The sequence below is a fragment of the Psittacula echo genome (genome assembly GCF_963264785.1).
Source record: "Psittacula echo genome assembly, chromosome: 12".
In the NCBI taxonomy this organism is placed as follows: Eukaryota; Metazoa; Chordata; class Aves; order Psittaciformes; family Psittacidae; genus Psittacula; species Psittacula echo.
The window spans coordinates 6,583,454-6,608,354 of record NC_137747.1 but is presented as its reverse complement, the minus strand read 5'-3'; the positions used below and the strand labels follow the sequence as shown (position 1 = coordinate 6,608,354).

Here is a 24,901-nt window from a genome sequence, read left to right as displayed (position 1 = left end):
GTTCTTGCAGAGGGCTGCAGCTTTGGTGGTGAAGTTCCCAAGCGCTGATGTGTCTGATTTTCCTTATATCACACAGCCTTGCGGTACAAGGTTGGGTTGGAGCAGGTTGCAGGCAGGAGAGTGAGGAAGCTTTCTGCAGGGCTTTGGGAAGATGAGGGAGACCCTGTTACTTTCTCTTGCCTCTCCTTGCATCCTGATCTCGCTCACAGTGCTGCTGCCGCCTCTCTCACTAGCCCAGGACTGTAGTTCTTGAATCATAAACCACTTGGGTTTAAAGCAGTTTGAAATCTCTCCTGGCAGGGGGCTGGCACTGCCTGCTCCTTGGCTGAGATCTGGCAATACAGAAATGTCCAGACCTGTGTCTGTGAGCCACGTAACTGCAGCCATAGTGCCGGGAGCCAGGACTCGCTTTCATACGTGTGCTCAGGCTATGAACGCTGAACGGGCATCTTGCATTGAGTCAGGACAGGGTAAGGCTGCCTGTGTGAGAGGTGGAGATCTGCAGGAGTAGGGGTAGGAGGTGCAGAGCTATGAGCTCAGAAAATGAATACCTCCAAGCCCAAGCACTGACTTGCACCGACACTTCCTGCCATGGGGCTGCAGGGCCCGGAGGCTTTGGGGTGCTCAGTGTGAGGTTTTGGCAGTCTCAGTGCCCTGACCCTACAACAGGATGTGCAGAAGGGGCTGGCTGTTTGTGCCGGTGTGAACTGCTGTGCTGGTGTGCTCTGAAAGGCTCCAGTGTGGTGGGTACATGGTGCTGTGTGTGACCACTCGTTTCCCCTTCCCACCAGGTCTGCCCATCAGCACCTACGCCAAATACTGCTACAGGAAACTGCAGAAAGTAGCTGTCACCGGAGGCAAAAAGGTGAGCGGCTGCCCATGGGCTGCGTGAGCACTGCCTCAGCTCCTGTGACTGGGAGGTCACTGCTGATTCAGTGATGGAAAATGGAGATAGAGAGAGTGGGAGAGGCTTGCTCAAGGCTCAGCTCCCCATGACCGTGCAGGAGAAGGTGCTGCCTGGGTCCCACCATCCTCCTGGCAGGCAGCAGTGCCTGTGTGCTGGCCTTAGGGATGGGGAGGACAAGCCTGTCTGCAGGGTAAGAGGAGCAGTCTGTGCAGGGGCTGACCATCCTCTGGCTGCTTCTAGTGAAGGAAAAGTCTCACTTTGTCACTGAGAGCTTGCATGGGCCAGGTCTGGCAGCTGATTTACTGCAGAGTTGTTCATTCCCAGTTCAGAAACTGACACAGTGGAGATGGTTGGTGTGGAAGGGAACCTCTGAGCTCTGCGTTAGCTGGAAGTCCCCGGCCTCCCTTTCCCCTGCAAGGTCCTGCCTGGGGCTGTGGAAGCTGGCAGGCGGCCTCAGCCCGTCCGTCCAAGGTCTCCAAGCCAGATCCGGTTGTCTTTTATTTCTGCACATCCCTGTGGGGCCCTGCTGCCATCTGGACTCCGTGTACAGCAAGCAAATAGCTCAAATACCTCGGGAGGGGCGAAGGCTCCCGGCGTCCCTGCAGGCGCAGGACAGGAAACGTCCGGACACGCACTGCACACAACTGCAGCCCAGGCAGCTGCTGCCCTGCTAGGGGTCAGTGGGAGCTTTCTCCCCTCTGCTGCACCTCCTGCTTGGCCATGGGGTCACTGGGTAGTCCATCGCCCCTATGACAGTGCTCCGTGTTTCTCCAGATCCCTGCCAGGATTGATTCAAAGCCCCTGTCAAGTGTTGGTGGTGTCTTTCAGAAGCAGCAAGACCCCATGCCCACTTTTCAGAGAGCTTTAGCATCTCTGAGAGCATGGCTTTCCCTAGAGTTGTTCATACCTGGAATTCCCTTCTCCAAAGGGCTGTTTTTCAGCTGCCCTGTGACTGAGCGCTTGGCCGGCACCGGGCTGGTGTACACATGCCCTGTGCTGACCTCACCACAGCAGGGGACAGGCTGGGCTCCCTCCTTCTGCCTCTTGCTGCACCAGCAGGTAGAGCTGTGGCTGGAGCAGCACCCTCAATGTGCAAAACATGACAGGTTTGGGCAAAACCAGCTCCAAAGGGGCCTCTCTCTGCTCCTCTTGGGCCTCATAAGTTGAAACCCCTCCTGATTTTATGAGGTGGAGGCTCAAGAGTGAGAACTATGCTACCAGGAGGCCAGTGTTGTGTCCCCATGCATGGGCATCCCTCCATCCTGGCTGCTCACCACCACCCAGGTCACTGTTTCTCTGTGTGCTGCACTGAGCAATTCTGTGTCCTCAGGGCCTCCGTAAGCCGACCGTGGAAGAGATAACACATGCCAGGAATGCCATCGTGACGCCGTCGCTCTTCGGCAGCTCTCTGGAGGAAATCATGCTGCGGCAGCAGGACATGTACCCGGGCAACAAGCTGCCCTGGGTGCAGACACAGCTATCGCAGCAGGTCCTGGCGCTGGGAGGAGAACAGACCGAGGGGATCTTCAGGTGAGTTTCTGGGACATGGTGTCACTTTTGAGCCACCCATGTGTATGTCCTCAATGCTGAGAAGTCAAAATTGACCTCCACGCACTTCCTTTTCCCTGAGAATAGCACTCTGAAATGGATCAGACAAAACCCAACCTTTCCCAGGTTCAAGAATGATCTCGTAAAGTAGCATCAGGCAAGTGGCATTCATTAGCACAGAGGGGGCAGCATAGATCTGCCTTGAATTACTCAGGACAGCATGTACCCAGGCCAGGCACTGAACTTTCATCAACAGCAGATTGATCAAGATGAACAGCAGCAGAGCAGTTAATCAAATGCAGCACATCAGCCTTGATTATGCATGAGACATGAGTCACGAGAGAGGAGGAGTCAGCAAATCTGTATGGTGACCATAGGGGATGCTGGTTTGGGTTTGGATTTTTGTTTTGTTTTATTTAATATTTGTGTTAGCTTTTCAGTAGCCAAACTCTCAAGCACCTTTGCTGTGTCTCTGTTTGCAGGATACCTGGTGACATAGATGAAGTCAATGCATTGAAGTTGCAAGTGGATCAGTGGAGAATCCCAAGCAGTCTCAGTGACCCCAACATCCCAGGTATGGGAACACAGCAGGCATGGGTTGCTGCAGCCTAAGCTGGGGTACAGTGTGGAGGGGAAGGTGCAGGAGCAGCCCAGGAGATGTGCTGCTGTCTGGGGACGTGTACACAGGCTGTCTTCACCAGCTGGGTTTTCTTTCTGTGCCTTTCCACTTCAAATACTGCCCATAGAAAAAACGCTGGGGGAACCTCTGGCTTGGGTGCAGTGAGGCTGTGCAAGCTGGGCATTGTGTAGAGTGGCTGGAAGCCATTCAGAAGCAGCACTTTAACTCCAAGCTTCCATTCTCCTCTCCTTTAGGTGGCCTCAGAGCCACTTCCTGGAGGAGCAGGTAGATAAGAGCCAGTATTTCCTTCTGTCTGTCCAGTTTGGCTGCCTGAGCATTTCAGAGCCATGACTGAAATAAGGTGAAACAGCACAAGTGCAGAATCCCTTCTCTGCCCTCCGTTTCCTGAGGCACTGAGTCTCACTGCCAAGTTTGCCCCTGAAGGTGGTGGGGAGCTGATCAGAGCTGTTCTCATACACCTTCTTTCTGCCCAGCCTCTCTTCTCAAGCTCTGGTATCGGGAGCTGGAGGAGCCCGTCATCCCCCAGCAGTTCTACAAAGAGTGTATCAGCAACTACGAGAACCCTGATGCTGCCGTGGCCGTGGTGCAGCTTTTGCCAGAGCTCAACAGACTGGTGCTGTGTTACCTCATACACTTCCTGCAGGTAGGCAGCATATGGGGCATGGTTAGTGGGACAGCTGTGGTGGGCCACTGGTGCAGGATTTTAGGACCACGTGTATTTAAGGTGAGATTGATGAGCGGTCTGCTGGCCTTGTCCTTTATGGAAGCAATTAACCATGTTCCTGATCTTGTAGAGCATGGGCTTGACCCCAAAGGTTGAGATCTGCAAGATGTTCCCTGTCTGCTAAGGCTCCCATGCTGTCGGCTGTGTTGGAGCATAGTCTTCCTCTATGAATGTGTGGCTGTGGGGCATTGTCCTTCAGGCAGGCCACATTTCTACTCTTCCTTGCACCTCCTCTTAGCCCATGTGTTTGGAGTCTCTTGCCATTTTCCACTGCTCCAGGTGAATGTTGTCTTATTCCCCACAGATCTTTGCTCAGCCATCAAACGTGGGCAGGACAAAGATGGATGTGAATAACCTGGCCATGGTGATGGCCCCCAACTGCCTGCGCTGCCAGTCTGACGACCCTCGTGTCATCTTTGAGAACACGCGCAAGGAAATGTCCTTTCTTCGCATGCTCATAGTGCACTTGGACACAAGCTTCATCAAAGGGCTGGTTTGAGCCGCTGCCCTGGGGTCCAAACCATTGCTCTGGGGAGTCGCTGGGTGCCTGAAGTCTTCTCCCCTCCACTTAGGTTTCTTCATTGTCTTTGCTGTTGTGAAACCCTGGGTTAGCCCCTGAGCATCTCCCAGCATATGACCTCGAGGACAAGGACTGTTCAGCACCAGGAAGTCCTTGGACACGCCAGGCTAGATTCAGTGGTTCCTGGCCTTCCAATGTATGTCAGAGGGGGGCAGCCTGCCTTCTTGGAGCCGCAGGATTTGGTTGCTCATTGAAAATGCTGAGAGATCCATGAGAAACTGCTGCCTGGGGCAGTGAGACTCTATCTCCCTTCTGGAGGCAGAGTTGGCTTCAGGTAGGAAGACATCACTCCTGTGTTGTGGCATGGGCTGGTCCTGGGGGAGATGCTGCCTCATTGGGGATAAGCCCACTACTATGGAGCCTGGTTCACCCCATGATGATGTTGGTAGAGGGATGTGAAGGTGCAGAGGGTTTGCTGAGGCAGAGGGGTTCCTTGGACTGCCCTGGTCAGTGGAAGCGCGTTGCAGCCCAGAGGAGAGGAGGCATTTGAGCAGACATCTCACAGCTGGAAGCCCTGACAGGCTACATCCACACAGCATGCACCTAACCTACTCCTTTAGGCCACTGCAGAGCTGCACAGCAGCATGTGGGACAGCCCTGTGCTGAGCTAAACCAGCACCCACCCATGGCTTGAGGGCTGGGGACAAGAGGAAGGCGATGCTCCTGACAGCAAACAGATAAACACCTTCCTAACAAGGGCCATATCCTCTGGAGGAGTAACCCCAGCAGCCTTGCAGCTCCTTTCTGCTATGGGCAGCGTGAGCAAACACCAGCTTTCCTGAAGAGCACCTAAAACCACGCTCAAGAGTGGCTTCCATGGCTCTGGCATCACCTTCCTGGTACCACGTCCTTCCCAAACTGCTCTGCCAAGACTAAATACCAATTGTGCCCATCCTCCTGGTTCAGCCCAGCTCTGAAGAAAGCCCCCAGCAGTAAGAAGTGCTCCTGTGCTCAGATGTGCCCTTCCAGGCACAGCAGCAGCATTGCTGTGTGCTCGTGAAATGCTGATCCTGGCTGGAGTCAACTGTGGCACCTGTGCTCTTCCCACCGAATTCCCATGGGAGCTGCACAAGGGTTGTGAAGGGGAAGGAAAGGAAGAGGCAGATCTGAGTGTTCAAACTGTGGTGGAGTCTGTGTAAGGGTGGTGTCAGGCATTCTCACTGCTGCTACTGAACCCCTGTGGCTTTCTGTGTGCCACCAGCAGTGAGGCACAGCAAGGACAGTGTCTTCCAGAGGCGGTGCTTGGATTTTCCTGCAGCCTTTGGCTACTGTTGCATGTTCCTTAGCAAGCAGCCATTTCCAGTTCTGTGGCATCCTTGTGTTACTCTTCTCTTCCTTTGAAGTGTTTTCCCTGCTGGAGGCAGGTCTGCTGCTGTGTTGGGATTTCTCATGCAGTGCCAGGTCTGCCAGTCTCATCCAAGGTTGCATTTGCATTTCTGCATCCCCCTCCCTTTCAAGTGGGATCATCTTCTGGTTGCCGCGGGGAGCTGAGCCCTGCCAGCAGTGAGGTTGATGTCTGGATCTGTACCCAAAGTTTGGGCACACAGTGCCCCATGCAGAGTGCCCCGAGCCTGCTGGCAGCTTGGATCTCCTGCTGTGTGTGAACAGGGTTTCCAGGGCATGTGTTTGCTCGGATGAACTCCACAGTAGGAGTTCAGTTTGTACCCAGCTGAACAAGGGTCGTGGTTCCTTTCCTTGTACCAGGTGCTTCTGTGGGTCAGGGAATCTTGCCTCCATGTCTGGCTTAGCTCTGTCAAACACACCCCCAAATACGTGCCCAGATCTGTTTCACACACCTATCCCATCCATCCCATCCAAGCTGTCCAGCTTGGTTTGGCCTCTTGAAGCAGTCAACAACTTGTGCTTCTGATGTGGGCCTGTTTTACCAGAAGGGTAGGGACAGGCAGGGGGTTACTGGCACTGCCACAGTCCTGACATTGGAATCTCTGACCAGGCTCAGACTGGAGTAGCCCTGTGGTGCTGGCCCTCTTTGGGCTGCAGATGCATGTGCCTGTGTGGGGCTTTGCCTGCAGCCAGCCACCACGTAAGTGATCCATGTTATTCCTTGCACTTAGCTGTAGCAGTCAATCAAACCATAGGCATTTGCTGCTATTACAAATGAATGCTTCTTGCCAGGGCTGTAAAATAAATGCTAATAAATGACACTGGATATTATTTTCTTTGCCAACAGGTTTGTAAATACGAGTCAGTAAAGCGGTCTCTCCTCTGTTATAATAATAAATACAATCTCCATGGTTGTCTCTTGTCTTTGTGACTTTCTGAAGCCTGACCATGTCCACCCAGAGCTGCTGATTTCAGCCTGCCTGTCAGTGTTCATGAGTAACGTTTGGGAATCGGCATGATGTAAGTGCTTGGAAACCAAGCTGCGGGCTGGTTTGTTCTTAGTTCTCAGGCAGCTGGTAAGGGACACTCAGTGGAACTTGGAAGAGAACAGGTTGAAACTGATAAAGGTCAGTACTTGGAGATGGTGCACTTGAGGCAAAGCAGCTTGCCCCAGACTTGCCAGTGGTCACAGAAGGGTGATGTGTCCCAGTGGGGCCAGCACCCTTGTGGTGCTGGGTGTTCTGGTTGGTGATGTTGAATTTCTGGCCTGTTTTAAGTCTCCTTTTCACAGCACCTGGCAGGAGCCTCTTGCTGTGTCTGTGATCGTGTCCTGGGAATCTGCAGACAAAAGTGGTAGAAGCAATTTTTGCAGTTACTGAATGCAGCTGGTAGACACCGTGCCCTCAGGCCTGCTGTCCATGCTCCACCGGGCTGCTGCAGAGGTTGGGGAGATGTTGGGGAGTCAGGGATGGATCTGGGACCTTTCTGTAGGTTCAGCTTGTGATGGAGGGAGGTGGTGCTCAGCTTTGGCAACTGCCTGGTGTTCTACAGGATGAGATCACCATGAGGCCACCCATCCTAGTAGAGAAGCTTGCACTGTCTCCTCCCCTTGCAAATGTGAGGTGTCTCCCTTCTCCTGGCCCACCAGATACTTCATTTCTCCTCCAAACCAGAGGTGCCCGAAGCTTGTGCCACCTCCCCAAAAATCCAGAGTAGGAGGCCAGTTTTTCTTTAGTCTTCATGCGGGTTTTTAGCTTAATCCTAAAGCATTGAGCTTTGTGCTCAATCAGCCCTGTGGGAAGACAGCAGAGGAACAGGCAGGGCTGCATCAGGAGCCCTGCAGCACCCGAGGGAGGCAAGGACGGGAGGGCCCCTGTCCTGACGCTGCCCCACAGCGGGTTTGATGTGGGCACAGCAAAGCACCGGTGGAATCGGCAGAACCGGCTGGTGGAGGTGGCACTGAGCTGGGGCTCTGCAGCGCAGCGCCTGGCTCCAGCACACCCACGAACTGTCTGCGGGACAGCCACCCTGATAAGATGGAGAAAGCTGATGTAGCTGCTGAGCGCTGCTGCTTTCGGAGCTCCTGCTGTCCTGCTGTGTTTGTCAACCACGGTTAATGGTGGGGAGAGCTGGGTGTGGGTGCAGGCAGCTGGGAAGCATCTTGGGCATGAAGAAGGAACAGGGGAAGCCCAGGCGTTCAGGGTGAGTTGAAGCACGAATGGACCCTGCTGGAGTAGAGTACTTGGGATGAATTGAGTCGTTCATGAGCTGGACTTTTCCTTCCGAAGCAGGAGGCATCAGCTGAAGATTCTGCCCATGATGGTTTGAACCTGCATTTCCCAGGGGAGATGCAGCCTCCACCATCAAAGCCATCCCACATTGCCTGAGGTGTTCAGTGTTTCCTGGTACCGTAAAGGGAGCTTGTGTCAGCACTGAGGGCAGTGCGACCTCAGCTGTCGGGGCTGGGTGCTGGCAGGATTCGGGGCTTAAATGCGTGAAGGTATTTAGAAGCCCAAGGCTGGTCTGACAAGCTCCTGCTTCTCCCAGAGGAGACCGAATGGCTTCTATCAGCTCATCTCCACTCCAGCCCCATTTCCTTCATCCCACCTGTGCCAGGTCTGATGCTTCATTTAGACCACAGGCAACGGGGAGAGGGGTGGGTCATGGGGGGATGTGGAGAGTGCGGGAGGAGCTGGGGGATTGTTTCAGCCGCGATGTACCACCTGGCCTTGGTACCTGCTGGGGAAGACAGAGCTGCTGCAACTGCAAATAGTGCCCAAATACTGTGCTGGAGTGTCCCTGTAGTGTGTGCTACCCCTGCTCTTGGGGCTGGATAAGACAGCCAGACCCCATCACCCCAAGGACAAGAGGGGCCTTACAGAGTGGGTCCCTGCTGCCTGCAGGCAGCCCCAAAGAGAAGGAGGAGGTGAGGGGATCCCCTGGGGGTGCATTGGTGCAGAAGTGCTGCTTGTTTGCACATCTCCCCCACGCTGCCCCAAGGACATCCTTCCTTGGAGGTCTGCAGGCAGCTCCCAGCCCCTCTGGATGCCAGCGAAGAAGAGGGGAGAAGCTGTCCTGAGGTAGGAACTGCCTGGGTGTGGAGCACTGGTGTGATGAAGATATGGTGTCTCGGTGAGTCCCTCATCTCCCAGCCTTGTGTGCACCTTGGGACCAGGCCTGTGGGGACAGCAGGAGGAGGTACGAGCAGGATGAGGCACAGTGGGGAGAGCTGACACAGACATCTCACCTGCACGCACCGTGGTAGGACTGAGCCTGCAGCCGCCAGACCCATACTGGCCCTCACCTGATCCTCAGCAGGGCGGACGATGTGCACATCTCGCCGCCTCTCGGCAGCAGAGCTGCAGTGACCCCGCGTGGGCTGCGCGCAGGCAGCCGAGGGCTCCCGCACAGGTCCCGTGCAGGAGAAGGTGAACTCCAACGGCACAGGGACACCCGTTCCCGATGGCCGTGCTGGTCAGGCTGGAGCTGCTTGGCTTCCTCTTCTGGGCAATGCCAGAGGTGCTTCCTGAGCACAGTTCCTCCAGTGCACAAGTGCAGGCGGAAGGCTGGCTGGGGCGCTGTCCTAGACACGTTCCCGGTGTTCTGTGTTGAGGTACAGGGAGCTGGCCAACAAGCTCAGCTCTCCGGCAGGTAGGGGCAATGCCGTTAGCACCACTGCCTGTGCCCAAGGACAGCTCTGATAGCACGGCTGTAGAACTGGCCTTGAAGGGAAAGCACTGAGGATGCCTCACGGGAAGCTTCCTCTGTCTTCCTAAGGAATGCTGCCCTGATCCACACCCTGACACCAGCCCATGCGCCTTGACTGCAGCCCGCTGTGGGGCCATGCATGCTCATCACTGCCACCAGCCCCGCTCTGCTCCCATGGCACAGTGCCCTGCCTGTCCGACTGGCAGCTCGGCTTCAGCTCGCCTGTCCAGCACAGCACCCTGCCCCTGCCGCTCCCCAGCAGCGAGCCAGGTGAGTTCATGGCACTGCTCACACTGAGCTGGGGCTGGTCTGAGACATTGGAACAGGCTGCCCAGGGCAGCGGTGGAGTCACCGTCCCTGGCAGTGCTCACACACCGTGGAGACGAGGCCCGCAGTGCCATGGGTTAGTGGTGGCCTTGGCAGTGCTGGGGAACGGCTGCACTTGATGAGCTTAAAGATCTTTTCTAGCCCAGCTGATTCTGTGATTCTGTGAATTTCAGCCTGCAAACATTTATGCTCTGCTGTGTCTGGCTTTGGCTTTAACCTAGCATGAGACTGAAAGAAAAACCCCCAGAATTCGATTTGGATCCGCACAGTTCCGCTCGCCCGAACGAGCACCCGCGGCCGTTGTCCCAAAAGCCGCGCTGCGGCCCGCGGCGCCGCTGGGGCCCGGCGGGAGAGAGCGCGAGGCCTCTCCTGGCCGGCAGAAGGAGCTTGGGCGGGCCCTGCCGCTCCGCGCGGTAACGGGCGGGTCCCGCCCCGCCGCGGCCACTCCAGCGCCCCGGGACCGGGCCCCGCCGCCGCCTCAGCGCCCGGCCCCACAGCGCGGAGCGAGCGCGCCCCCCGGGCAGCGAGAGGAGGTGGAACCCAGCGCCCCGCCCCTCCGCTGGCGGCGCCGCATCGGGGCGGCCATTTTGTGTCGCTGCGCGGTCGGTGGCGCTGGGCTCGGCGCGCAGCGGGGCCCGGGGCGGGTCGGCTCCGTTCTAACCCTTTTTCCCGTACAGATCCCTCGGTAAGAGCGCGGCGGCGCCCGGGCGGGCCGGGCCGCCTGCCCTGCCCAGCGCTGCGGGCCCGCGGCGTGGCGGCGAGGCGAGGGGAGGGAGGCCGGGCGCGGCGCGGCTGGCACGCGTCCCCGCGCACAAAGGGCCGGGCCGGGCGGCGTCTCCCGCGCTGCGGGCCTGGGGCGCCGAGCGGGGCCGTTTTTGCCTCGCCGCGGCCCGGCGCGCTGAGGCCGAGGGGCCCGGGCCGGCCCCGGTCCGCTCCTTTCCTCCCTTCCTCCTTCCCTCCGGCCGCGCCCCGAGCCCCGCGGGGTTGCGCGGGCAGGTGAGTATGTGCGGGCCGAGCGCAGGCGCCGAGGGCCCGGCTGTCGGGGGCGGCCAAGTGACCTTGCGGTGGTGCCGGAGGCCGAGCGGGGGCTGTGGCGGCGGCCGTGCGGGGGTCGCGCCGGCCGGGAGCGGCGGGGCCGCGGGAGTTGCGCGCCCGGTGGCGCGGTCCCGTTGTTGGCGCCTCGGCCCTTGGGCGCGGAGCCGGCCCCGGGGGTATTCGGCCGGGCGCCTGCCGCTGCTCCTCGCTTGCCCCCGAGGGATGAAGTGGGGAGGAACCTCGCGTGGGGCAGGTACACCGCAGGGTGTCACCGCGGCCGGGGTGGGTCTCTGTGGGCGGTACCGCAGGTTGGAAGCTGTGGTGTCCCGTGAAGGCTGGAGAATGTCTCCATGCCGCCGGGTTTTGTTCCTTGAAGATGCCTTTATGGAGCAGAAATAACGGTGGATCCTTGCTCTAACCCAAGTGCTGCTTCATGTCATACCTGTTAAAGCGTAGAATTGGGAGGCACCATGTTCTTTCTCCTGATAGGCCTAGGTTCAGCTATGGCTTATTGCAGTCGATGTGCATTATTGCACGGACGTGCAGACTGTGGTCATAGCAGGGCTAGGTTAGTCAAAGCAGGTCGTCAGTACAGTTTTGGGAAATGGTTGTATCTTCTTTACTTATTGGCGGTCCTGCTGGTATCAGAGATGTTTCTGTGATCCCAGACTATTGTTTCTAGCTGGAACGCTTGAAAATAGAAAGGATATTTGAGTGTTGATGAGTCCAGGCTGGATAAAATAAATATCTTGTTTCTGTGTACAGAATTTGGTGGTTTATGCTGTAGGAGAATAAACCCAACTGTTAAAAGCAGTGCTAGTGGCTTAAAGTAACCTTTTGTTAGCTGTCTGTACAGAGACTTGTAATTGAGCGTCTCTATAACAGAAGTGCTTTGGGCTTGGGTTCATTTATGCTTCTATAATTGAGCAAGGATCCTTTCACAGGACCATTTTCCAAAGCAAGCCACGTGAGAAGACTTGCAACAAGAATTATTTGTAGTATAATTTTCTCTTTCATTTTTGTGTAACTTTTTCAGTAGTTCTGGAATTGAAGGTGATTCACTTGTTACTGACCTGAGTCAGCCTTGGAAGAGCTCAGTTTATTCTTGCTGATAAGTTTGCTGGTGTCTCCTGAATGGAAGTAAAATTTGACTTGAGCAGCCTGAGAGTAAAATCTGCTTGCTTGTAATCCAGAGTAATTCATTAAGGTCAAGCTTGAAATGAGGCAGGAATAGTAATTGCTCATAACAGTGCTGCCTTGACTGAAATGTAAGAAGCGTGTAATTAATTCTTACCTTTAATTGGATAAGTTCTCTGAAGCACTTTCTTTTGCTCTTGTAATTCCTGGATAACCTATGCAGTGATATTGACCTGAATTCTCCCCCTTGGTCAGGAAAGGAGGGTGCGATCCCTGATTTAATTGTCGGGGATAATAAATTCTCTGTAACCACATATTCCAGAACCTATGTATTGTGTGTAGCTGTGATTTGTCAGACCTTGACAGGAGCTGTTGCTGTAGGCAAGCTGTCCTGTCACTTGTCTCCTCATTTCTGCCCATATGGCACTGCCCTGCGCACATGTGAGCACTTGTGCAAGTATTGTGAGCTGAGCTAAAGAGTGTACATGAGGCAGGGGGAGGATTTATTGTTCAGCCCCACAAGTGGTTGTCATCAGTATTTAAACTGTGTTCTTGATGGTTGCCTAATTGTGTGGGTGCAGTGGTTTAAGTTAAACAACAGAGAGAAGTTGCGTATACTTTGGGCTTAATGGTGCATCATATTGACAAGTCTTATGCAGTGTTTGTAATAGTTCATTCAACAGCTGAATGAGTCTACTTCTTTTTTGTTTCAGTTTATTCCTTATCATCTTTGTACTTCTGTTCTTTGCTTGCCTACAGGCTTATTTTGACTCGTGCTTCCTGTAGGAAAAGACTTGTTTCAGGTAAGAAATAGCTCTTGGTTTGTCCTTGCTGTCAAAATGCCAATGGCTACATCACCTATATATTCCAAAAAACCTTTTGGAACTGGTGGCTCTTTATTTTGTGGATGCAAGATCATGCACATGTGGGTGGCTGTTGTATCTGTGCTGACTGACTGCAGATGTGTGTGGCAGTAAATAACACATGCTGGAATATAAATACTCTTTGAGGCTTGATGTTTGTTGCCCTGCGTTTATGTGGTTTTACTGGGCTTGAGCACTTTCAGCCAGCCAGCCTTGTTTCAGAATAGCCAGCTGCAGTCTGCCTTGTTTTAAGAACTCTATTTCAGGTGGGTTTATGAAACTGGTTAAAAAGAGGTATAACTGTCTCCATCTGTGTCTTTAGTTCTTATAACACAGCTACATGCATTTTAACATCTGTTAGTGTGGGGTTTGTTTGTTCAGTGTGAAGTTAGTACCAAAGGGCTTTCCTGATCTTGTTGCTGATGTTAAAATCCTAGTTTTGAAACGGACTTCTCTTTCTTCTGCTTATACTCGGCACTTGCTTGCCAAGGAAATGGAGAGCATCCTCTTGTTCCACAGAGCGCTCACGTCAGGAATCTGTCTTGAACACCTCTAGTCCTCCGGTTGTAGAACTGAGCATCCTTAGCAAGCAGCCTTGAAGTGCACCTATTTCTTCTTGTAATGAAACAGGGGAGTTTCATCCTTCTCAGTGTGGCACAGACACAGATGATTTGTCTGCTTAATGAGCTGTCTTAAATGAAGACCAAATCAAAGCTCATGGCAGCGTAACTTGCAAGATTTCCCTTGATTTGACATTAAAGTGTCCTCTTCTTTATCAGCAAGTAAGATAGACCTGACCCTGTCCAGTCAGGAGGGAACTGAGTAATGAAACTGAGAATGCCACGTGTGTCAGAACACTATATACTGACTGACTGCAAGTGATGCCCTGGGGGGGTTTCAGTGGCCAGTATGGCAGGTGATATCTGTGAAAAATATTTCTCAAACTTTCTTTTTATGGATTTTACAGGTAGATTTCTTCTAAGAGTCAGAAGCCCAGGTCCAGTTACTGCTGCAGGTACCGTTATCAGATTATTTTTGTGCTTTCCTATTGGCTCCGGGTTTTGGTCAGAATCTTTTCTTCTCATAGCTAAAATACATGTTGATACCAGCTGATATGAAAAACCTTAGGTTCAGCAGGCTGCTGTAAGTGTATAGTGTGCTGCTGGAACAACCAGAGCAACCTCAAAGCGAGGGGCGGGACATCTCATCAAAACTGAGGAATGAATTGGTCAGCTTACTGACCAGCATGCAGCCTGAAGTATTAAATTCCTATCTGAAATGTGGATTTCTCTAGAATACCAAGGTATTACTTGCAGTAGGGATGTAGGCGGTAATACTTCAGACCTACTTAATACACAGATATTTGTACTGACTTTGAAACATTTGCATTGAGTGCAGAACAGTATTAGGCTCAGTAATCTAAATGTTGTAGCCAAGCAGACAATGAGCAGGCAAATCAAGTTCTTGGTACCTACCCATTTCTTAAGGGTATGTTCTTTTAAGAAGAAACTGGTTGTCTTTGCAAAATACTGAGATTGACACATGTGGTTCCTTTCCTCATCTGTCATGCAAGGCCACTCTCTGACAGTTAGCACCTGGACCAGGGTGTGTAATAGGTTCAGCCTTAGGCTGCTGCAGCACCAGCCTAAGCCAAATATTTAAATACAGTCTCACTGTAAGTTTGTGCAAGGAGTTCTGCGGGTTTTTTTTGTTGGTTTTGCTTCTGAGCAAGTGTAGAATGGCAAAGAGAATCAGTCCACTCTTCTGATTCCGTTTTGATTTGATAAAGGCGTTCTAAGCCCCTGGCTACCTGATTAGCAGGGCAAAAGTGCCTTCTGAAGGACAGTTACACTTGGTGCATTCAGAGCCATGAAGTAGCTGTATACAGCTTCATTTCAGTAGAAAAGCAGGAGAAATTGCATTGGTGTGCCTAATCTGTGGGCTAAATCAGACTTCTTGGAATAATACAAATGGCTGTAGCTTGCTTCTGCCACTCCTGCAGTCTGGAGAAGCCCTGCGTGTCTTAACATGAATGTGGATGAAGAAACTGTTATTTCTTGTATGACCAGAACACAGATCCCTCTGCCATGTGACGAATGTGGTTTATCCAACTGAGGATGTCCTCACTGACAGGAGAGGGCTGTGTTTGGTCATCTTGGCTCGTGTTTGCTCACGTGACTAGACACGCATGGATTGATGAGGTGAACTCTCATTATCTGGAGATTGTGCTTCCATGAGAAACAATGCAGCTTGCTTGAGCTCTCTGCAGGTCTTTTTAGTTGTTAAACGTGTAAACTCTTGCTGTCTGATATGTTAATTTGCACCTTAAAATATCCTTCACACTAAATACATTCTTTCTTAACTAAGACGATCTAAAACCAGAGATGAGTTGCTAGAAGCTTTTTCAGTGAGAGAAGTGTTTAATGTGATCCCCCCCCATTTGTTATGCTGCTGTTTTGTGGTGGTGGAATTATTTCTGAATGCAAGAAGGGTTTTTTTTAATGTGTCTCTGACTAGTTTAAAAGCTATTTCTAAATATTCAGAAAGCATCGGTCTTACTGCAATCTGTCTTGAAAACCCAGGCTTGTGGAATCAGGGTATCCCTGTGATTTAATCTTGTTGAAGGCTTGTATCTCACCTCAGGTATTGGTTGGTTGTTTTCTATTTTATAAATAACTTGTAAGTACTGGAAGATGACTTGTTAAAGTTCAGTAACCATCATGGTATTGCATCAGAAATCCACTGGTATGAGCAGGAATTGTGTGTTACATCAGAAGTGAATCAGTGGTATGAATCCCAGCCTGCTGTAGTTGTTTGGCAAAAGCATTTTGATGTACTTCCAAATCTAGAACACTTGGATGTTCTGACCCTTCCACTCGGATTTGGCAGTTTCAGTTTTGTTTGCAGGCTCCTTCTCGTACTTGGTATTTCAGAATTGAGGCTTTCTCTTTTTTTAGCTGCTGTCCTCAGAGTTAAAGATTGTTTGGAAGATGGGAGTATAATTGCAGTGGTGTTTGTCAGGGTTTCTCAGTGGTAGCTCTCGTAAAACTGAAAGGAAAAGAAGGCATTAGATTTGAGGTAGATTGATTGCATTTAGCTATCTTTGAAGGTTTCAGAAAATTTACTTAAAAGTGTTATCTGCCTTATAGTGGTTAAATAAAGAAATGGGGAGAGCAGATAAGAATTTCTGCAATTGTAGCAGAGGAAGGGAAAGGAAGAAAAAAGGCAAAAGAGATAAAGGGGTGGTGATGATGAGCTCATGATGGTCATCTGTGCTGCATCTTTAGCCTGGCATTGCAACTAGAATCACCAAATAAAACTGTTATTTCCTTGAAGTGCAGCATAAGGTGCATTTAGCATGTCAGTGATCTATTCTTTAGATATTTGCAGGCAGTACCTTGAATTTTGAGTTACTTGCTTATATGAGGTTTGGTAGTTACACTGCCCACTAGCTTAGTTAATGGGGTGATTCTGAAATACCTGCTGCATCAAAGTAAGAGTAATGATAAAGTTACTTGGCTTCTGTTTGGCAAAGCATAAGTGTTGGAGAAATTTGATGTGGGTATGTGGATGGAGTGTCTTCAAGGATCTCTTGAAGTTTCTAATTTGGCTCACGGCAGCCTGCTGACCCTGTGTACTGAAATACTTTCAGATTAAATGGGTGTTCCAGAAGTGTTACTGTATGATTTGGTATCGTTTGCTGTAGAGAAGATACTTTTTTTGAACTCTAAACTACTTTTAGTTTTGGAATTCACATGACTTTTGTTTTTCCTTCCCTATAGTCGTACAACAGTGTTTGGAATGCTTGCAGCCAGATAAGCAACGAGTTTCTTCTTGGTGAGTATAAGCATGGATCCTTGTTCTTGTTAATTATAGCTTTTCTTTAAGCTTTTTAAGTTTTGCTTTAAAGTTCAGGTTTTTCTTAATTCTTGCAGAGCCACTGTGGATAGCATTTCTCTAAATTAAATCCTTATATTCTTGAAACAAAGACTGCACATTTTCAGTTGGTGGAAAAAATGGCAGTTTTGTTCAAGTAGACTTTCTTGAATGTGGTTTTATTTAGGAAAAACCTGCTTTATTTCCTGTGACTTAAACACTTTTCCCAAATCTTTTTGCCTCTTCAGTGTTCAGGAGTGTTTGTCTTTTAATGTGTGACAGGGGGAAGGAGGAGAAACCAGAACAGCTAAATGAGAGATGATCACATGATTAAAAAGAGTTCTTTTCAGCCATGAGTATTTCTTTAATTGCACTTGGTAATTCAAATAGGTTTTAATATAGAAAAATAGTTTTTCTGTTCAATTGCCCATGTTCATAATTTCGTTGGTCTGTGCCAGTCTCGCCACCAGTTTGAATTGACAGCACAGTTATTGTTGGGAGGATAGAAATGACATTCTCACTGTCTTGTGATCTTAGACAGGGTGTGAGGATCTTGCTTTGGGGAGGGTAACTTTTATGTGCTGACCCCTTTTTGTTTTGTCACAGAGTATTTTAAGTCTTGCCTGAAGAAGAGAGTAAATGCGGATATTTTTTTATTGGTGTTGGTTTTGTTAGTCTACTATAAAGGAAAATCGGGAGTCTGAGATAAAATACTGTATCTTGTGCTTTGAGGGAATGTTTTAGTGTTGAGGAATTATCTGTGCAGTGTTCTTCTCGTGGAAATTTTCAGTATCAGTTTAGGATCCAATTTCAGAGTTGTGTTGCTCAGTCAAAGAATTTGCCTGTGTAGTTGTTGATTGAATCTGGGAAACTTTTAAAGCAGGAGGTGAGCTCTGGTTAGGATCTAATTGAGGATCATACATAGTGCAGATAAGAACTGCATGAAGTCCAGTGTCTTGTTTGAAATGCCTTTTGGATAGAAAAAGGGAGGTGATGCAGTATTCCTTGGAATTTGTTGCAGTGCCTTCACATCCAGTTCAGATCTCTCCCATTTCTGCTCCTGTTGCATTAAAAAAAACCCAGCTTGACTGAAAATCTGAGGCATTATGTTGTGAAATACCTGTACTAAGGACATCTGAAACTTAGGATTGTGTCCTGAAACTTATTAATCTTACTATGAAGTAGTATGCATAAACAAAACGTGAGGCAGGAGCATAGGGATCCTTAGATAAACAGCTGGTACAGAAACTGTCTGAGTTAGCGCTTTAACAGGGTGAGGGTTTATTTCTGGCTTTATATGAGGGTAGAATACAGTGAGGCATACTTCATGGTTACAGTGCTGCTGTAGGCAAAACCTGGTAGGCCAATTTTGATTGTCTGCAGGCAATAGAAGTCTGTTGGTTTTGGCACTGACTTGGGAAGCTGATCACAAGTTTTAAAAGTGGTCTTCAAATGTTTGTGAGACTGGTACTTAGTGTTCATAAGGTGCCGTTAGGGCCGTATAATGTAAATGGTGTCTGTAAATGCTGTTTTGTAGTCTGATATAGCCATTACCTTTTCTTATCTGCAGGTGTGTGGCTTCAGCACAGCATGGCTGTGGTCATCCACTTGCAAGGTCTTCCGATTGTGGTGGGGACCATGGACTTCTCTGGATTGACCATCCCTGATGGGGGCGTGCATGTTGTAGGGGGTGAACTGGGTGAGGCTTTCATTGTTTTACCACTGATGAAGATGTAAGGCTTGGTGTCATGTATGCAGATGGTAAAAGATCAAAACTAACTATTGCAGAACAATAAAAACCTAATGTGGAAAATGTGACTGGATTTAGTCACTGGCAGTTTCAAAGTGGGCATGTAGATATGCTAGCGGTTGAAATGCTGTCTGGTGCTGGAGTGAACCGTAGAGTCAGTTTAGGTGTTGTGGAATTGACTGTAAACCTGTTACGGCATCGAAGCTGCTTATACATGAAGGAAACAAAACAAGCTTGTGCCTTGCTGCTTGTATAGAAGCTGCAAATAAAATCTTGGGGCTGCCTTCAGTATCGAAGTGCAGTTAAACCTGTGCTGCATCTCCAGTGAGCACAAGGCAATCTCTTGCTAGTTGCTTTTATACCCTGGTTTTGCCAGTGCTTGTTATTAACCCGCTACCTGTCCTACCATGCAGTCCTACTGAATCACTAGTGATGTAGAATCCCCAAGAGGCATTGGACAGTAAGCTCACCATCCCGAATAAAACTTAATACTACTTTACACTGAAAGCTTATATTTATGTCAAAGTTTACCATGCTCCTTTCTCAAGTCAAATAACTGTGTTTTTTCATGGAGTTCCTCTTTCTCTGTTGTGCTCTGATGAGGGGGAATCTGTGAGTTTTGCACAGATACACTGAAGAATGAAGTTGTTAAGAGGCTGAATTGTGGGATTGTATTTGTCATTCTTCTGAGCTGCCTATGCAGTATTGAACTGAGATAGTATGAAGTTTGGAAGCAGGACTGAATTTGAAGGTGAGCGTTTTGGTTTGATAGTACATAGGTGTTTAACCATACCTACAAGTGATTTGGAAAATGGTGTTTGCAAAGGTAGGTAATGTTTGAAGAAGGCTGCAATGGTTCTACTGTTTCTGGAGAGAAAACAGTAGAGGCTGTTATTAGTGAAAGTTTGCCATAACTGCTTGGTTTTTGCTCTGTATGATAAAGTGAAAGACTTCTCCAGTTTCCAGGGGAACCCTCTCCTGTTGGGCACTAGTGATGTGCCAGACTTGGGGCTCAGCACTGACAGAGCTTAAAACAGAAGAGAATAAAAATGGCTGCAGGTATACAGAACCTGCACTGTTAGCAGAGCAGAAAGTGTATTTTAGGATGAAAATAATGATCCCTTAAGGGATCAATGCTAATGTAACTGTGTTCCCATTTGCATTGCCCTGATAGAAATGTGCCTTCCTAATTGGTACCTTTTAAGTATCTGAATAGTTGGATAATCTTTAAAAGCTAAATTACCTGGTGACTTCTGGGATGGAGAAGAAAAGGCTCTCCGTTTTAAATGACAGATGTGTACTTTCAGTGATGTAGGAATATTTTCTGTTGGAAATAGTAACTTGTTTAAATCATGGATTGCCTGTTCCTGAAACAGGTCTAATCCTCATACAAGCTTTGGAGAAAAGCCATACAGCTTTGGGAATAGACCTGGTATCTATCCCTTGTTTTAATTGTGGTCTTGAGCACTTGAGAATAATGGATTCCCGGAGTTACTGAAGTGAAAAGGCTGCTTCTCTCTCGGTTTGGTTACCGAGTTAGTACAAATTCATTTTCTGCTGAAGAAAATCTTAGAAGAGATGTTTGGGTGAAGTGTTCTTATTTCCAAGTCATAGTTACAGCTGTGTCTTTAGTCTGGGGTTGTTCGTTAATGATGAATTTTGATGTAGTTTGAGGTTTTTAAGTAGTCCTTGCAGGGGAGGACAGAGACCAAAACTCTTGAAGCGGAGGCAAGTCCCTGTGTTAGTGCTGTCTTTCTGAGAAACGAAGTTCTCTGCGTGGTCAAGGTCACGCTGGTGAAATGTGGATGGGCTTTAGCGTTGCCTCTTAGCCTTGTTTGTGAAGAGCTGTGTGGTAGCTCCCTGTGAAGCTCATGTCATACATGATTTCAGTCTTCCTCTACAGCTGTGTGTTTCGGGTTAAATTGTTGAGGTACTCTATTGAGTAATTTCTCATGTAATGTTCTACCAAGTATGTATCTGCCTGTGGAAGCTGTTCCTGATTTTAGCTGCGAAACAAAAAGCCTGCTATGCAGGGCTTGCTGAGTACTGCTGTGTCAAGGGTGCCTCCATGGCCAGACTTGGCAAATGGCATGGTGTAAAGAGTGTGTTGATGGAGTAGCTTTATCCTGTGATAGAAGCTTTATGACTTTCTTAAAGATCTTTTCATTTCTGAACCACATTTGAACTTGAGAGTAGTTCTTCATAAAATAATGTCAGTCCTTTTGGAGATGCAGCTCAGTTGGTATCATTGCTGTTTATGCATTGTGTAAACCAAATTGCTGCTGCTTATTTCTGTTGCCAGTGCATGTCTGTATTCTTGTAGTGTAAGACTAGAAGGGTTTTTAATTTAACTTGTGTCCATGTTATGTGTCTTTTACTGAATCATCAAGACACAGTCTTATTGTAGAGAGGACAGTATAGAATAAAGCAATTCATATTTTTGGATCTTGTGAGCTTGAAGACTACAGGAATGGGTTTTGTATCTTACAGCTGTGGGAAGTGACTGACAAAAATTTGGGGAAAATAGCTCTTCATCAAGCTTTCCAGTAAATATACCTTGAGAGAAACTACTTTGACAAGATTTCTTAAACCTTCTGTATTATCTGTTGAAAACATGTCTTAATGAAGAGTATTTTCTGGTTAAAATGAAGAAGAGGGAAGAAAGCAATGCAGATACGCAGGCAGCATAGACAGCCTTCTAAAACTGGTCAAACTACGTATTTCTGGCATCTTTGAACTCTATTGCATTTGTAGTGATGAGGCGACATAGTGTGCTGGAGTGTTTCACTATCATGGTAGCTGTGAAAGCTTGTTCTTTTGTTTGTTTTTGCCCACTTCCTGTTTATGGGATTCCTTGTTTTCATCAAACCCGGGAGGGGGGAGAGGATATTGTGAAACTTCCATCTCAGCTGTGAATAAACATTGGGTTGCAGAGTTCTTAATTGACCTGGAACTTGGACCGATGGACAAAGGTTGAGCTTCAATCTTTCATGGTCCAGTAGCTCCCATTTGGAATGCATTTTTGGAATGGTTCTGCACACTGTCACTTGGGAACCGTGGTTAGAGATAATTGTCCCCATTACTTCCTGCAAATTGCAAATACAGAGGTCCCGTAACATCTAGCTTTTGGGGGATTATGGTGCTTAAGCTTATTTTGTGTATGTCTTGATTAGTGATTGATATTTAATTGCATTTTTCAGGGGAATAAAATCAGCAGTGTTGATATTACAAAATGACAAAACATCCTCCGAATAGAAGAGGGATCAACTTTGAGGTGGGAGCCCAGTTGGAAGCCCGTGACAGATTAAAAAACTGGTATTTTTTTAAAACCATTCATATTATATTAACTCTAAGTCTTTAATATCTTAAACATTTTGTATTGGTACAATATTTAGAGTCCTGGTCATTGGTTTGTAGGAAAGTAGTTAATTGATAAACGTTTATATACCAGTGATTGTAATGGGCACTAGATGGTGATGTGTTGTGCTAGTCCTTAAAAAGAAGTGTACTGGTGCTGTGTCTGTTTGGGAAATAGGACTACTCATAAATCTAATGGGACTTCACTTTGCTACCTGTGAATTCACACTAAGTTCTGTGCTACGCGCAGATTGCAAAGCAGACATGGAGAGAGAAATCCTTTGCTGTACGGAATGCCCAGGGTAGTTCCTCGCTACTTCCTTCCCTATTGGTGTTGTGAACTCGGAGGTTTGAAGTCAGCTTGAAATTGTTATGGCCTTTGCTCATTTGAGGGTGGTCAGAGTTAGAGTAGAGAATTGGATAGGGCAACATATTCCACACTGAGAAGTCTGTTCTGGAGCCTGTCTTGGAGACTCCAGTTGTGAGGAAGAGTAGGAAGGGAAAAAGGGCCTAAAAGCTACTTGAGCTAGCTTTGAGCCTTCTAGCTGATCATTGTAGGAAATTAGCTCAAAAGTTAGCATTGAATAATGCACAAGGAATGAAGCATACAGCGAAAATTGCTGGATTCAAAGACTTCTTAAATACAGGAATTTTAAAGAGCCTACCACCATGGGTTAGACTTGATTGTACTTCAGGCTCTGGAACCTGCTGGTGGGTTAAGTGTACAGAAATCGGTGTTGAAAACCATTTGGACATTCCAGAAGGATGGAGCACTGTCTTAGACGTAGGGTGCTTGTTCCAAAGCATCTTAATTGAATGCAGAGTATTTGTCCCCTTTCCAGATACAGGGGGTTGGAATTGTGAAAATAAGTAAGCAGCTCTTTTGGAAAGAATGTGAAGTACAGCATTAACTCATGCTTGCATGTTATGTTGGCCTTCCTGCGTAACCAACCTTAGGTAGAGCTTCAGTCTGAATCTGCATGTATCTTTGTATTCTTGAGCTTTGTTTGTACAGCAGAAGAAATTGTCATGCCTACAAAAATGAGTTTTCTTGGCCTGTCTGTGGTGCAGGCTTATTAAGATGCAGTTCAGCATAGATTGTGTTTGAGTAAGCCTAATAACTTGTGTCCATGATGATCATCCTTCTGACATTTTTGGGTAACAGCATTATCTCAAAATATGGGCATATGGCTCTTAGATGGGAAAACTTTGGTAGATTCAGCACCTGCTATATTTTCTGTGTATTCCTTGGCTTCAACTTGAATTTTGGATATGCTGCATGTCCAAAACCAACCTGTGTTGTTTGGTTTTTGAAAACACTTGGACTTAAATTACCTGTCTTATGTTCAGTGTGTTGTAACTCCTTGATCTCACATCTTAGTTATTAACTCTCCCATTCTGAAAGCTTTCTTTTGCATGCCAGGCTTTTGAATACTGGTTCAGAAAGTCTGTGTTTGCTTGGCTGGTTGTCTGTGTGTGTGTGCTTTCAGGGTTTGTGAACCAATGTTGTTAAGAGCTGGGGGGGGTCTGTTTTCTCTTAGCAATATCAGTGTTGATAGGCTGACACCTCCCCAGGTGTGGATTTGTAGAGTACAGGTGACTTGTTTATTTCCCCTGCTCCTTTCACCTGCTGCTATATGAACAGGACCACTCTGGCACCAGTGTGCTCCTTTTACATGGATACAAGACTTCGTTTGCTGGAACTTGCTTTTTCTGGTGCTAGACCTTCAGAGGTCCAAGCTTTTCTTAGGTGTACGTCTGTTGTGATGTTGGCTCTTAAACAAAGGCAGAAGTTTCTTGTTTGCTTGAGGGGCTGGCTTTAATTTCTGTGCTCAGTACTGCTTCTCTTCTCAGATGGCAGTAGTGCTTTGGGAAGTATTTAATCTCGAAGCCCCATTTGCCTGCCTTTCATAGCAGTGGCTTGCACCCTGAAATGCTAGTTCAGGACTTTCAGGGTGTTTGGTTGTGATGCCAACCCTGCTGAAGAGGAAAAAGAAAAGTGTATGCCAGCAGAGTAGTCAATGCAGTCTTCTCCTTGCCAAAGTGATGAGTGAATTTTGTATCTTTAGAGCTCCTACTGATTTGTGTTTACTCTGGAATCATAATGTTCTGGAAGTGTGCTTCAGTTCCTGGTGCAGTTGTTTGTCACCTCTTGGACTCAAACTCCAGTGAGTACACTGAGTACTTTCAGTGCTTGGCTTAGTTCTCAGGACTTGGTTGATGCAGCAAAGCTGCCATGAAGCCTTGTGATGATGTCTGTTGACCTTGGGGTGCTGAAGGAGATCTCTGGCCATCAGGCAGTGACTCTGTGCACGCGGAAAGGTCTGTTTGGTGCATAGCGGTGGAGTTCAGAGGATGGAGCTGTGCGACTGCTCTTGTGGTGCAGTCCTAAATGGAGAGATCCTAGAGATCTAGCTGTGATGATGTACGTGCGCATGCTGTCGTGCTTGAATTGAGTTGGATTTTGCGTTGGATCGTTTGAACTCCTCAGTGCTGACTAACTGCAGCCATCCTCTCTTACTGAAAAGAGAGTGACTGCACTGGATGCCTGCAGTAGATGATGGCACTTGTTATGTTACCTGTTGTAATGACACCTCTTCAAGTTCACTCTGTGTGACTAAAATGGATTTTAAGAGACTTCTGATTCTGGTTGAGGCTCTTGAGTCTTGAGAAGAAGATTAGTATGTTGGAGTACTGTGCTACAAGGTTTGTCTTGTCAGTCACATGGGTTTAATTGTTTGTGCAGGACTTTGTACTGCACTGAATACTGATTTTTGTTCATTATCACTACTTAGTGATAGGCAGTTACTGAGATATCTAAGAATATACTATAATAGAACTATGTTATATGTAGAAAGACTATGACTGTTCCCCCTTTGTGAACCTGTGCAGGGTAGTCCCTGGGGTTACCTAAATATGAAATATGTTGACTGTCACACAAAGGAAGTTGTTTTATTCCTAGGAAGCTGGTAACCAGTTAGAGATGTCTCTGCCCTGTTGTCTTCCTCTCTTCCACAGGCTTTGCTTCATGTGTTTTAATGATATATTGGGATGAACTAATGGCATAGCTTGAGGCATGTGGCAGCGAGTGTTAAGCCAGGCATT

General features: G+C 48.4%; 2 protein-coding genes across 7 annotated transcripts in view; both read left to right on the top strand.

The window, feature by feature from the left end:
- LOC308226334 (rho GTPase-activating protein 39-like) overlaps positions 1-6,577 on the top strand; it is a 45,191-nt gene extending 38,614 nt beyond the window's left edge. Inside the window, exons 6-10 of the mRNA XM_080627982.1 lie at positions 792-865; positions 2,238-2,437; positions 2,938-3,029; positions 3,569-3,738; positions 4,124-6,577. Of these exons, the coding sequence (XP_080484108.1) occupies positions 792-865; positions 2,238-2,437; positions 2,938-3,029; positions 3,569-3,738; positions 4,124-4,318 (731 nt within the window). The 3' untranslated portion in view covers positions 4,319-6,577. The remainder of the gene's footprint in view (positions 1-791; positions 866-2,237; positions 2,438-2,937; positions 3,030-3,568; positions 3,739-4,123) is intronic.
- PHF20 (PHD finger protein 20) overlaps positions 1-24,901 on the top strand; it is a 73,974-nt gene that overhangs the window by 12,399 nt on the left and 36,674 nt on the right. For 3 of the 6 annotated variants that reach the window (XM_080627981.1, XM_080627980.1, XM_080627976.1), the window contains exons 2-5: positions 13,785-13,828; positions 16,596-16,650; positions 18,260-18,388; positions 21,640-21,754. In XM_080627981.1, the coding sequence (XP_080484107.1) occupies positions 21,672-21,754 (83 nt within the window). In that variant the 5' untranslated portion in view covers positions 13,785-13,828; positions 16,596-16,650; positions 18,260-18,388; positions 21,640-21,671. Of the gene's footprint in view, positions 1-10,411; positions 10,464-12,663; positions 12,754-13,780; positions 13,829-14,910; positions 15,015-16,595; positions 16,651-18,259; positions 18,389-21,639; positions 21,755-24,901 lie in introns of those variants that run through there. The other 3 variants (XM_080627977.1, XM_080627978.1, XM_080627979.1) reach the window with 3 other exon arrangements.